We start from the raw sequence: 13,037 nt of genomic DNA, 5'->3' as shown, positions 1-13,037 counted from the left end.
AATTTTTCAGTACATTACTCCAATGGAAGAACTTTCATCCCTTCAACTTACCATGTCTTTAAGTTTGTTGTTTAGCTTAACAACAGTCCCCTTACACGTGTTGAACTGTAAGCTGACCTCCCGTAATTCATTCAGGGCATCCATGTATTTCCCATCCAGAAGGGCATAACTTTCTTCATAGTGCTGCCAAAATGAAATGGTTTAAATAAATTTTCACTCACAATGTCTGCTCTACAGCATACAAAACTAGGTCATTCTCTTGCTAAAACTACACTTAATTCTACTGCTGCATCTTGTGCCTTAATTCTAGGAGTGTTGCCCAACAATTTTAATTTACCAAATAGATATACTGTGTCTTGCTGCATTGCTTCTGACAGGGGACAGGGATGATCCTTCATCCACAAGGAACTAAGATGAAAGGGTGGTGGTTAGCAGTGGATACGTGCCTTTTGACTTGACTGCCTCTTTTATAAGGTGGAAAAAAAGCCCTTAGTCTATAGACAGAAATCCCTCTACAGAGGATGAGCAACCACATTCCAATTAACAAGTTTCTGTTTTTTATGACTTGCACCTTTCAGTGGTGCATATATACCCCGTCTGGGGTATTGGCTGCTTGTTATTGTGGCAAAGTAGCATGCAGTCGATACTTTAGGGTCTATATGGGGCGCCCCTACGGACCAGAGCCACACATCATTTTGTCTATGATAGAAGAAATTCTGTTCATAGAGAAATGATGACACTTTTATACTACGACTGTCCCTCCGTTATGCTGTCCCCCAACCCCTTGTTGCTGTCCTGTACCATTTCTCTGAGTATTCTCTTTCTGATTGGGGAAATTCCCTGTGGTGGGGGAAAAGAATACTGCCACCAAGTTTTCCCACTTGGATCGTAAGAGGCGAGAAGAAAGGGACGGGGAGAGGGACTAGGCATCCTTCTCCCTGTAGCCCCAAGGGGCAATTACCTAAAATGAAAAGAAAAGGCATAAGGGGTGCTGGCGGGCCTCGGGCCAGCACCCTAAGGTTTGGGTCTTTTAATGTGCGTGGATGTGGTACAGATGAGAGTAAAAGGGAAGAGATAGGTAGTATGTTTGTGAGAAGAAAGTTGGATGTGTTGGCTTTGAGTGAAACTAAGTTGAAAGGGAAGGGTGAGTGTATGTTTGGGAGTGTAAGTGGGAGGTTATCAGGAGTGAAGAGAGGGCGAGGGAGGGAAGGGGTGGCTATTCTTGTAAGTGAGGAGATAGGTAAAGGGGTAGTGGAGTGGAAGGAGGTTTCCTCAAGGATAATGTGGATGAAGGTGAAACTGGGAAAGGAGATGTGGGTCTTTGTAAGTGCATATGGGCCGGGCAGTGAGAAGAGTGTAGAAGAAAGGGAGGCCTTTTGGATAGATTTAAATGAGTGCATAGAGGGTTTAGGAAGAAATGTCAATGTAATAGTACTGGGAGACCTTAATGCTAGAGTGGGAAATGGTCCAATCGATGGAGTGGTTGGGAAGTGTGGAGTTCCAGGAAAGAATCGTAGTGGAGAGTTGATGGTGGAAATGTGTCTAGAAAGAGAGTTGATGATAGCAAATACAGTGTTTCGGAAGAAAGTCAAGCATAAGTACACATGGGAGAGGGTGGTGGAGGGAAGGGTGGTAGATAGAGCGCTAATGGATTATGTAGTGGTAAATAGGATTATGATAGGAAGAGTTAAGGATGTACATGTGCTAAGGGGAGAGGGTGGGGGAATATCAGATCATTTTTTGGTGGAAGGTAAGTTGAGAGTGGAGGATAGATGGAGAAGGAGGAAAGGGACAAAAGGTAGGGAGGTTCTTAGAGTGAACTCCTTGAATGGAAAGGAAAAGGAGAAGGAGTACGAAAAGAAGCTGAAGGAGGAGTGGGAGGGAGTAAAGGATAGAGCAGAGATGGGTGTGGAGGAGGAATGGGGATGGTTCAAGGAGGGAGTCTTAAAGTGTGCAAGGAGGGTGTGTGGAACAAGAAGGACAGGGGGAAATAGAAGAAAGGGTAGTGAATGGTGGGATGAGGAAACAAAGAAGGTTGTAGAAGAGAAGAAGCGAGCATTCACAGATTGGTTACAAAAGAGGACAGGGGAGTCATATGAGAGGTACAAAGAAAAGAAAAGAGAAGTAAAGCAAAAGGTAAAGGAGGCAAAGAGGAGAGCAGATGTGAAATGGGGTAGGAGTATGACAGAAAATTTTGAAAGTAATAAAAAGATGTTTTGGAAAGAAATTAAGAGAGGAAGAGGAGGCGAATCAAGTAGGGAAGAAAAGGTAAAAGGTACAGATGGAGAGTTGATAATGGAAGAGATGGCAGTGAGGGGAAGATGGGCAGAATATTTTAGGGAGTTGCTAAATGTGAAGGAGGATAGGGAAGGAAAGATAGCTGCAGTGGGAAATACGAAGAAAATGAGAGTGATGAGTGAGGAGAACGGAGGAGAAATAAGGAAGGATGAGGTGAAGACAGTTGTTAAGATGATGAAAGCAGGTAAGGCACCTGGTCTGGATGGATGTCATGCAGAATGTCTGAAAAAGGGGGGTTCAGTGATGGTGGACTGGTTGGTGAGATTATTTAATGTTTGCTGGAGAGAGGGTAAAGTACCGGAGGACTGTAGTAGTGCCTGTATAGTTCCTCTTTACAATGGAAAAGGGGACAAGTGTTAATGTAGTAATTTCAGAGGGATTAGCCTGTTGAGTGTAGTAGGGAAGGCTTATGGGAGAATCTTAATTGAGAGGATTAGGAGAGGAACAGAAGGAGTAATTGGTGAGGAACAGTGTGGATTTAGGACGGGTAGAGGTTGTGTAGATCAGATCTTTGTGGTAAGACAGATATGTGAAAAAGCTATAGGAAAGGGGAAGGATGTTTTTTGGGCTTTTATGGATCTGGAAAAGGCTTATGATAGGGTAGACAGAAAGGCACTGTGGGAGGTTATGCAGATTTATGGGATAGGAGGAAAGCTTTTGGGAGCTGTCAAGAGTTTTTATGTGAGTAGTAGTAGAGCATGTGTTAGGATTGGAAATGGAGAGAGTGAGTGGTTTGAAGTAAAGGTGGGACTTCGTCAAGGATGCGTTATGTCGCCCTGGCTGTTCAACTTATACATGGATGGGGTGGTGCGAGAGGTGAATGCTAGGGTGGTGAGTCAGGGATTGGAGATGGTTAAAGAAAATGGAGAAAAGTGGGAGGTGAGCCAGCTGTTGTTTGCGGACGACACTGCGCTTGTGGCAGGGTCAGAGGAGGGATTGAGGAAGCTGGTGGCAGAGTTTGGGAGAGTATGTGATAGAAGAAAGCTAAAGATAAATGTGGGTAAAAGTAAGGTGATGAGATGTACAAGGGGTGAAAGTGGCAGTAGACTGGAAGTGAACATTAAGGGAGAGCGACTGGAGGAAGTGGATAGTTTTAGATACTTGGGTGCAAGTGTAGCAGGAAAAGGTGGAGTGAAGGTGGAGGTAGAATGTAGATTGAGAGAAGCGAGTAAATGCCTTGGTGGTTTAAAGAGTGTAATGAGAAATAGACATTTGGGAATGGATGCGAAGAGGAGACTGTATGAAGGAGTGATTGTGCCAACAGCACTGTATGGGGCAGAAACGTGGAACATAAGAGAAGAAGAGAGAAGGAGTTTGAATGTGTTTGAGATGAGGTGTCTGAGAAGTATGGTGGGGGTTACTAGGCTAGATAGAGTGAGAAATGAGGAGGTGAGGAGGAGAACAGGGGTGAAAAAGGATTTGGGAGAGAGGGTTGATGAAAGAATATTAGGATGGTTTGGACACATGGAAAGAATGAGTGACGAAAGACTAGTAAAAGAGGTATGGAAGGCAGATGTGGAGGGAGTGAACATGAGGGGACGTCCTAGGATGAGGTGGATGGATGGGGTGAAGGGGGCTTTGGGGAAGAGGGGAATGTCTGTTGAGGAAGGAAGGGAGAGGACGGAAGACAGAGGTGAGTGGAGAATGGTTGTATATGGATGATGTTGTGACGACATGAGGAGGAATAGGCGGGGGGGTGGGGGGTGGGGTAGTATGTGTGAGTAAATTTTGACGCAGCCCGAAGGGATTTCTCCCCGTCCTCTCCTTATATGCAAGGGGGGACGGAGAGGGGGGGTCGCCGATTAAATGAAGCGGCCTTGCTGTGGATGTACTGTGTCTTGCGACACTGCTTCTGACCCAGGGCGGTGGGCAGGGTTCAGGGATGACCCGTCATCCAGGAGGTGCTCAGATGAGAGGAAGGGTGGGAGGGGTGTGGAGTGTTTTTAGGGATGAAATGGGTGGGAGTGTTTTTATGCCTTTCTTTTTGTGGCTACCTCCCTTGGAAGGGGGAAAAAGCCTTGGTATATGTATGTATGTACCTTTCAGTGGATGGGAAAGGAAAAGGATGGGAAGAGGGATGTGAAAAGGTTGCAGTTTGTGGATGACACTACACAGACAGCCGAGTCTGAAGACTGAAGCATTTGATGGTAAAGTTTGGGAGGGTGTGTTACAGGAGAAAACTGAAAGTAAATGTAGGCAAGAGTAAAGTGATGAGATATAGTATCTATCTATATACCAAGTGATTTCTATGCCTTTTTCTTTTTGGCTACCCCCGTGTAAGGGGGAAAACGCCTTTGGTATATGTATGTATGTATATACCAAGAGGTCTTTCCCCCTTATAAGGGAGGTAGCATAGTTAAGGGGGAAAGAGCCCTTGGTATGTAGATACATACATATACATACATACATATACCAAGGCTTTTTCCCCCTTCCAAGGGAGGTAGCCAAAAAGGGAAAGGCATAAAAACACTCCCACCCATTTCATCCCTAAATACACTCCACACCCCTCCCACCCTCCCTCTCATCTGAGCACCTCCTGGATGACGGGTCATCCCTGCACCCTGCCCACCGCCTTGGGTCAGAAGCAGTGTCGCAAGACACAGCACATCCACAGCAAGGCCGCTTCATTTAATCGGCGACCCCCCCTCTCCCTCCCCCCTTGCATATAAGGAGAGGACGGGGAGAAATCCCTTCGGGCTGCGTCAAAATTTACTCACACATACTACCCCACCCCCCCCGCCCATTTCTCCTCATGGTATGTAGATAGATGAGATATACAATTAAGGATATATGGTGGTGGGTTGAAGATGAATTTAAAGGGTGAGCAGCTAGAAAAACAGGAGTTTTAACCTCATCCATATGATGATGCCTATGTAGGCATCATGAGGTATGAGTACCACATCTGAACCACATTCACACATATTAAAGGCCCAAACCTTAGGGTACTGTTTGGAAAACTCCCAGACCCTCTTATACCTTTGCTTTTCTTTTTTTTTAAATGTCCCCTTTGGGGTTACAGGGAGAAGGATGCCTAGTCCTATCCCCATCCTGTCTTTGTCGCCTTTTATGACTCAAGTGGAAATACTTGGTTGCAGTATTCTTTTCCCCCACCACAGGTTCGGCAAAATGAGAAAATAAATATTCAGAGAAGCGGTAAAAGACACCAACAAGAGTGATTGGTCAACATAACAGAGGGAGTTGCAATAGAATAAAATTATCATCATTTCTCTATGAACAGATTTCCTCTACCACAGACAAAATGATGTGTGATTCTGGTCCATAGGGGCACCTCATATAGACCCTAAGGTATCGGTTGCATGCTACTTAGCAGCTATTAACCCCACAATAACATGCAGCCAATACCCCAGACAGGGGTATTTGATAACATAATATTTATAAATGATTAAGACCCTCATATACATATATATATATAGCTTACCTGCAATTTCTTCTTTAAATTCTGAGTCTTATCATCCATCTGCTTCATCCAGTCATTCTTCTTGTTCCTAACAAGCTCTATTATCTTCCCTTGCTCCTTGGATCTCTCTGACTTCTCCACTGCTAATTCCTTCTTCAGCACCTGTAAGACATTAAGGAACAAGACTGAGGAAAATGAACATGAAAAATGTAGAATTCTATGGCTTTATTTATGAAATGACAATTTCTATTTCATGATTTTTAATAACATTATATTTTGACCCTTTTGTGGAACAAATAATTAGGAACATACTACTCAATCATCTACAACACACAACCCACAAAACCTCTAAACAAAAATGCATACACACGCGGATTATGAAAACAAAAGCACTTCAAGACTGACTATCCAACTCCGAGACATCAGCCCAATAGAGAACTGCCAACCCTCTCATAATAAGAACTACACTGGCATGACTGCATTCTTACAACTATCCAACTTTAAAAAAGTATTAACACAGAATAGGCCTGGCTACAGAATCAAAATGTCCCACATGCAATCACTACACAAGGCACCTAACACCTCATCCTACACTCCCCTGCTCTAGCCTTAACCAGTTCTATCTACAATATATACCAAGAGCTTTTTCCCCTTTATAAGGGAGGTAGCCAAATCAACGGCACGTACCAACTCCCACCCATTCCACTCCTACCAGCACCCTTTCCCCCTTCCATCTTAGCTCCTCATGGATGATGGATCAGAAGCAATGTAGCAAGACACAGTACATCCACACCAAGGTTGCTTTACTTAATCTGTGATCCCCCTTCTCCATCCCCTCATACATCAAAATATCATTCACACTTAAGCATCCCCTATGCCCCCTTCCTTGCATAATAGTATCATCTATACACACTCACTCTCCACTCATCCCTATCTCCTGCCTTCTCCCTTCCCTCCTCAGCAGACATTCCCCTCTTTCTCAATGCCCCCTTCACTCCATCCATCCATCTCATCCTCGGTCGTTCCCTCATGTTCACTCCCTCCACTTCTGCCTTCCACACCTCCTTTACTAATCTTTTATCACTCATTTTTTTCACATGTCCAAACCATCCCAATAATCTTTCATCAGCCCTATCTGCTATCTCTTTTTCCGCTCCCACTCTCCTCCTCGTTTCTCACTCTATCCAACCTAGTAAACCCTACCATACTTCTCAGACATTTCATCTCTGCCCAATACAATGCTGTTGGCACAATCACCCCCTCAAACAATCTCCTCTTTGTATCCATTCCCAGATGCCTATTTCTCATAAAAAAAATTAATCCCCCAAGGGATTTACTTGCTTCTCTCAATCTACAGTTTACCTCAACTCCTCCCTTTCCTGCCATATGCAACCTTAAATACCTAAAGCCATCCACTTCCTCCAACCTCTCTACTTTTAGACTTGTTTCCAACACACTGCCTTTATCTACCCTTTTATATCTCATTACTTTGCTTTTACCCACATCTACCTTCAACTTTCTCCTATTACATACCTTCCCAAATTGTCACTAACTCCCTTAATCCCTCCTCTGACCCTGCCACAAGCAGAGTGTCATCAGCAAACAACAACTGGCTCACCTCCCACTTTTCTCCATAACTTATCCAGTTAACAACACATTATCTCTTCCCTGAGAGACATGTGGGCCAATTTAGTCCCCATTACCAATTACCTGGGAGTCATGGATTTCCTGCGCAAAACCTGAGACAACAAATTGATTACAGTGAGTCCTCCTTATACAGTAATTCTTTATCCGGTAAATTCACAGTTACGGTATTTGGTAAATACTAACCTCGATTCTATTTACGGTAAGAAAAATTCAGATACGGTATCCGCTAGATATTTTGAAGAGGAAAGAGCAGGGAGAAGGTATGTCTGCCATATCCTATTATTACATGTTATAATGGGTTCGGTATACAGTAATTTCAATTTGCGGTAAGGTTTTCAGGAACGCACATGTACCGTATAACGAGGACTTACTGTAATACTACTTATTCATCCTCTGTGCACCCCTCTCCTACTCCACACAATAATTTTCCAACTATCTCTGTCACCTTTACTCACATTTTCATGTGTTTGACATCCTGACCACAACCACCTATGGGTTCATAAGGACATCCACCCTCCTTTTCCTTGATCTACACCTAGCTCTTACATTCATATTATGTTGTTCATTGTTTTTACTCACCATGACCATATTCTCTTTGGACAAAACATCTTTTTCTAATTTACTCCTCTCCTCCTCCAATTGCTTAATCATAATCTCAGACTCCTGAACCTTCTTCTCAGACTGCTGCAACTGACGCCCCTGGTCACCATCTTGCAAAGATTGTATCTGAAGAGAATAAAAAATAACCATTTACATGTCTTATACTCTCTATGGTTTGGACACATGGAAAGAATGAGTGAAGAAAGATTAGTAAAAGAGGTACGGAAGGCAGAGATGGAAGGAGTGAACATGAGGGGGCCAAGGATGAGATGGATGGATGGGGTATAAGGGGCACTGGGAAAGAGGGGAATGTCTGTTGAGGAAGGAAGGGAGAAGACATATGTCATGTTCCATGACATGTAACTGACACATGGCCCTCTCCCCTTATAAGGGTGTAGCCAAGACAAAGCATGCACCCACTTCATACACATTAAAACGCATATAATGCCCCTATCATTTTAGCATTTCACAGATGAAAAAATGGGAGGGGCATTAAATGGTTTCTGGTGTGTATGAAACGGGGACAAATTAGTGTAAATAAAAATACTTTGAAAATATGTAAATTCTTGAACTGAAGCATCAAAGACAGTCCCTCCTCCCTTTTTATACTAGAGTGATAAGAGAGTTTGAACATAAAAGTTCACCATAAATTTAAGAAAATAGATAAATAAATATATACATACATTTACCAACAGTTTTTTCCCCCTTACAAAGGAGATAGCTAAAGTCAAAGGCATAAATCCACTCCCAGCCACTTCATTCCCACATACTCCACTCCCATTCACCACCACCCCTCTCTTTTCTTGGCTCCTCCTAGATGATGGGTGATCCCTGCATCTTGCCCACTGCCCTGGGTCAGAAGCAATGTAGAAAGACACGGCTACATTGCTTCTGACCCAGGGCAATGGGCAAGATGCAGGGATCACCCATCATCCAGGACAAGCCAAGAAAAGAGAGAGGGAGGAGTGGTGAATGGGAGTGGAGTATGTGAGAATGAAGTGGGTGGGAGTGGATTTATGCCTATGACTTTGGCTACCTCCCTTGTATGGGGGAAAATGCCATTGGTATGGGTATGTATGTACTTTTTTTTCTAATAAAATAAAAATATAGAAAGAAAAAAATAATCATATTTCACCTGCAGCTTCAAATTATGGAGCTCTTTCTCTTTGGCTTGCAGCTCCCCGTCAAGCTCATCTTTTACTTCTTTGTCTATATCAATCAGTGCAAAAGATTCATTTAGAGCCCTGTAAAAAGAATAAATAATTAAATAATAGAAACATATATTTGCCTAATTGTAGTACACAGGAACAGAGCAACATTCACTGGGTCCCATCTCTCATTTTCCAATTTTTATCATACCTAAACTCAGGCTACCTCCCTTGTAAGGGGGGAAAAAGAAAAGCCTTTAGTGTATGAATGTATGTATGTAGTTCCAACTTAATCTATATCCTTGATTTCCAATTAACATACTTAGATTTTAACTTACATATTGTTTGAGTTTGGGTTACACATGCATGCACACACACATTCACACACAAGGCCTTCAAGAACTTAAGAACAAACTTGATGCTGAAAGATAGATGGGTCACTGTGAGCATAGCTCCCTTCCCATATAATACACCTAAGTAAATAAATAATACTGAGGTATCCAAGTAGAAGCACCCTCCATATCTATATACTGAGAGGTTTCTTCCTCTTTATAAGGGAGCTAGCCAGCCAAGGCATGAACCCATCTCACTGCTATTGCTTCCCTTTCACCTTTGCTTCCACCTCCTGCCCACTGCCTGTATCAAAAGCAATATAGCAAGATAGCACATCCACTGCAGGGGTCCACCATTTTGTTGACATAGTGACCCTACCTCCTTATCCCCTTATCCCACAACACCATAGAAATACATACATACATATACCAAAGGTTTTTCCCCCCTACACGGGGGGTAGCCAAAAAGAAAAAGGCATAGAAACCACTCCCACCCATTCCATTCCCTACATATTCCACTTCCCTCCACCCTCCTCCTTCTCTCTTATCTTGGCACCTGTTGGATGATGGGGCATTCCTCCATCCTGTCCACTGCCCTGGGTCAGAAGCAGTGTCGCAAGACCAGCACATCCACAGCAAGGGCGCTTCATATATTCGGTGACCCCCCCCCCCTCTCCGTCCCCCCTTGGTTCAACTTCACTGGTGACAGGGTTCAAACTGCCATCCCTCAACCTTCACCACAAGTAGCAATGCCCTTGCCCTAACCCACTTGGCCAGTGAGCTGTGTATTGTGTTGCACTGGTAAATAAATATACATACATACATACACATACCAAGGCTTTTTCCCCCTTTCAAGGGAGGTAGCCAAAAAGGGAAAGGCATAAAAACCTCCCACCCATTTCATCCCTAAATACACTCCACACCCCTTCCACCCTCCCTCTCATCTGAGCACCTCCTGGATGACGGGCCATCCCCGCACCTTGCCCACCGCCCTGGGTCAGAGGCAGTGTCGCAAGACACAGCACATCCACAGCAAGGACATCCACAGCAATATATAATGAGTAATTACAACATAAAGGAAAAAGAAAAGAAAAAGAAAGAAAAAATAAGATAATCTGATGAAATATTCAGTTACCTATCATTTTGATGAACTGGTCTTGCATAAGTAAATCCAATGAAGGGAAGGTTCCTGCCTGAAAACCCCCTTTTGGTACACAGCGCACCAAGGTTGGGAGGTGACTGCTCATGTTCAAACTCCTCAAAGTTGCTGGTGTCGTCTGTACTCGTCACCACTGGGACAAAGGGGGGCCGAGCTGCAAGACAACAGACATGCATTGAGATAATTTTTGTGAAAATTTACTGAGCAAAATTTAAGGTATTGACTAAATTAATTTTTCTATTTTAGGTTCAGGATTCAGTTTTCCATTCTGCAGCATATAACGAGCCAACAACAGCCACCAGCTAGATCCACAGGTCTCCGATTTCTTACCAGAAACTGGGGGTCTGGTCTGGTGACTGATTGCCAGCCCAAAGGGATGTACCTCAAGTGAATGAGAAGAGGTAGAGGCTTTGGGCTGTAACTTTAAAAACCCATTTCCTAGAAGAGGGTCTGAGTACTCATGTCCAAATTGTTCATTTCACACTCAAAGGGCCTCGTCCCACATATCTGTCTATTTTACGATAACTACATCTCTCAAAAGACTGTTGTATAGAGTCCTTCAATTACTATAAAAATAATTCTAACTTAGAGATGAAAGATGTCCTGAACACCCTTTTCAAGGAAAGGGCAATGGATCTTTGTTTCTGGTCAAGGAAGAATGCAGATCACATTCAACATCTATCATCCCTCCTTTATGCCACTACCCTCTCTAAACCTCTCCTTTACCATCTTCGTGACTCCTTCAGACTAATATGGTTCCTAAGAATAGAGCCACTGGTTATTAGCAGACAAAATACAAACCAATGGGAGGCAGGTGTATCCACCTCTTACAGAGAAGTGACAGCATGCAAGAGCACTCCCAGTTTCTGTAACTAATGCAAACAAATCCAATCAACTTAATGTGTACATACAGCTGTATATTCTAGTTTGAAAATAAAATATCCTTACTGTTCCTGATATCATTCCAATCAATACAGAGGAAATATTTGTGATGAATAATGGACGTATAGCTGAGGCGATGGTTGGCTTCTACCAAAAGGCCACTAATGAGGTCCTTGGCAACTGTACTCACTTCCTCTTCTTCAGGATATTTAAGGTTCTCCTGTAAGATAAAACAAAACAATGAGTGACTATGAATGTATATGTGCATCTATGTGAGTGCATGCATGTTTGCAAATCTACATGGCTTTGTTTTAGAATAGACATAATTTACATGTGAAGGAGGATAGGGAGGGAAAGATAGTTGCAGTGGGAAGTGCTAAGAAAATGACCATGATGAGTGAGGAAAATGGAGGAGAAATAAGGAAGGATGAAGTGAAGGCAGTTGTTAAGATGATGAGAGCAGGTAAGGCACCTGGTCTGGATGGATGCCATACAGAATGTCTAAAAAAAAAAAGGAGGTACAGTGATGGTGGACTGGCTGGTGAGGTTGTTTAATGTTTGCTGGAGAGAGGGTAGAGTGCCAGAGGACTGGAGGAGTGCCTGTATAGTTCCACTTTACAAGGGAAAAGGGGACAAGTGTGAGTGTAGTAGTTTCAGAGGGATTAGCTTAAGTGCAGTTGGGAAGCCTTAGGGGAGGATCTTGATTGAGAGGATTAGGAGAGGAACAGAAGGAGTAATTGGAGAGGAACAATGTGGATTTAGGACAGGTAGAGGTTGTGTAGATCAGATTTTTGTGGTAAGACAGATATGTGAGAAAGCTATAGGAAAAGGTAAGGATGTTTTTTGGGCTTTTATGGATCTGGAAAAGGCTTATGACAGGGTAGACAGGAAGGCACTGTGGGAGGTTTTGCAGATATATGGGATAGGAGGAAAGCTTCTAGGAGCTGTCAAGAGTTTTTATGGGAGTAGTAGAGCATGTGTCAGGATTAGAAATGGTGAGTGAGTGATTTAAGGTAAAGGTGGGACTTTATCAGGGATGTGTTATGTCGCCCTGGCTGTTCAACTTGTACATGGATGGGGTGGTGTGAAAAGTAAATGCAAGGGTGGTTGGTCAGGGATTGGAGATGTTTAAAGAATACGGAGAAAAGTGGGAGGTGAGCCAGCTGTTGTTTGCTGACGACACTGCTTGTCGCAGGATCAGAGGAAGGATTGAGGAAGTTGGTGACAGAGTTTGGGAGAGTGTGTGAAAGAAGTGGGTGGGGGATGGGGGGTGAGGAAGTATGTATGAGAAAAAATTTGACACAGCCCAAAGGGATTTCTTCCCGTCTTCTCCTTTTCTGCATGGGGGGACAGAGAGGGGGGTCGCCGATTTAATGAAGCGGCCTTGCTGTGGATGTGCTGTGTCTTGCGACACTGCCTCTGACCCAGGGCAGTGGACAAGGTGCAGGGATGACCCGTCATCCAGGAGGTGCCAAGATGGGAGGGAGGGTGGAGTGGAGTGTATTTAGGGATGGAATGGATGGGAATGGTTTTTATGCCTTTTTCTTTTTGGC

General features: G+C 43.6%; 1 protein-coding gene across 1 annotated transcript in view; it reads right to left on the bottom strand.

The window, feature by feature from the left end:
* The window catches only part of sti (citron rho-interacting kinase sticky), a 63,742-nt gene that overhangs the window by 38,885 nt on the left and 11,820 nt on the right, over positions 1 to 13,037 (bottom strand). The window contains exons 8-13 of the mRNA XM_076181231.1: positions 11,551 to 11,704; positions 10,579 to 10,756; positions 9,099 to 9,207; positions 7,943 to 8,089; positions 5,738 to 5,878; positions 52 to 183 (exon numbers count right to left, since the gene is read on the bottom strand). Of these exons, the coding sequence (XP_076037346.1) occupies positions 52 to 183; positions 5,738 to 5,878; positions 7,943 to 8,089; positions 9,099 to 9,207; positions 10,579 to 10,756; positions 11,551 to 11,704 (861 nt within the window). The remainder of the gene's footprint in view (positions 1 to 51; positions 184 to 5,737; positions 5,879 to 7,942; positions 8,090 to 9,098; positions 9,208 to 10,578; positions 10,757 to 11,550; positions 11,705 to 13,037) is intronic.

This window comes from Oratosquilla oratoria, chromosome 3 (assembly GCF_046742065.1).
Source record: "Oratosquilla oratoria isolate Oo_2021 chromosome 3, ASM4674206v1, whole genome shotgun sequence".
NCBI lineage: Eukaryota > Metazoa > Arthropoda > Malacostraca > Stomatopoda > Squillidae > Oratosquilla > Oratosquilla oratoria.
This window is presented reverse-complemented; position numbering and strand designations above follow the sequence as displayed.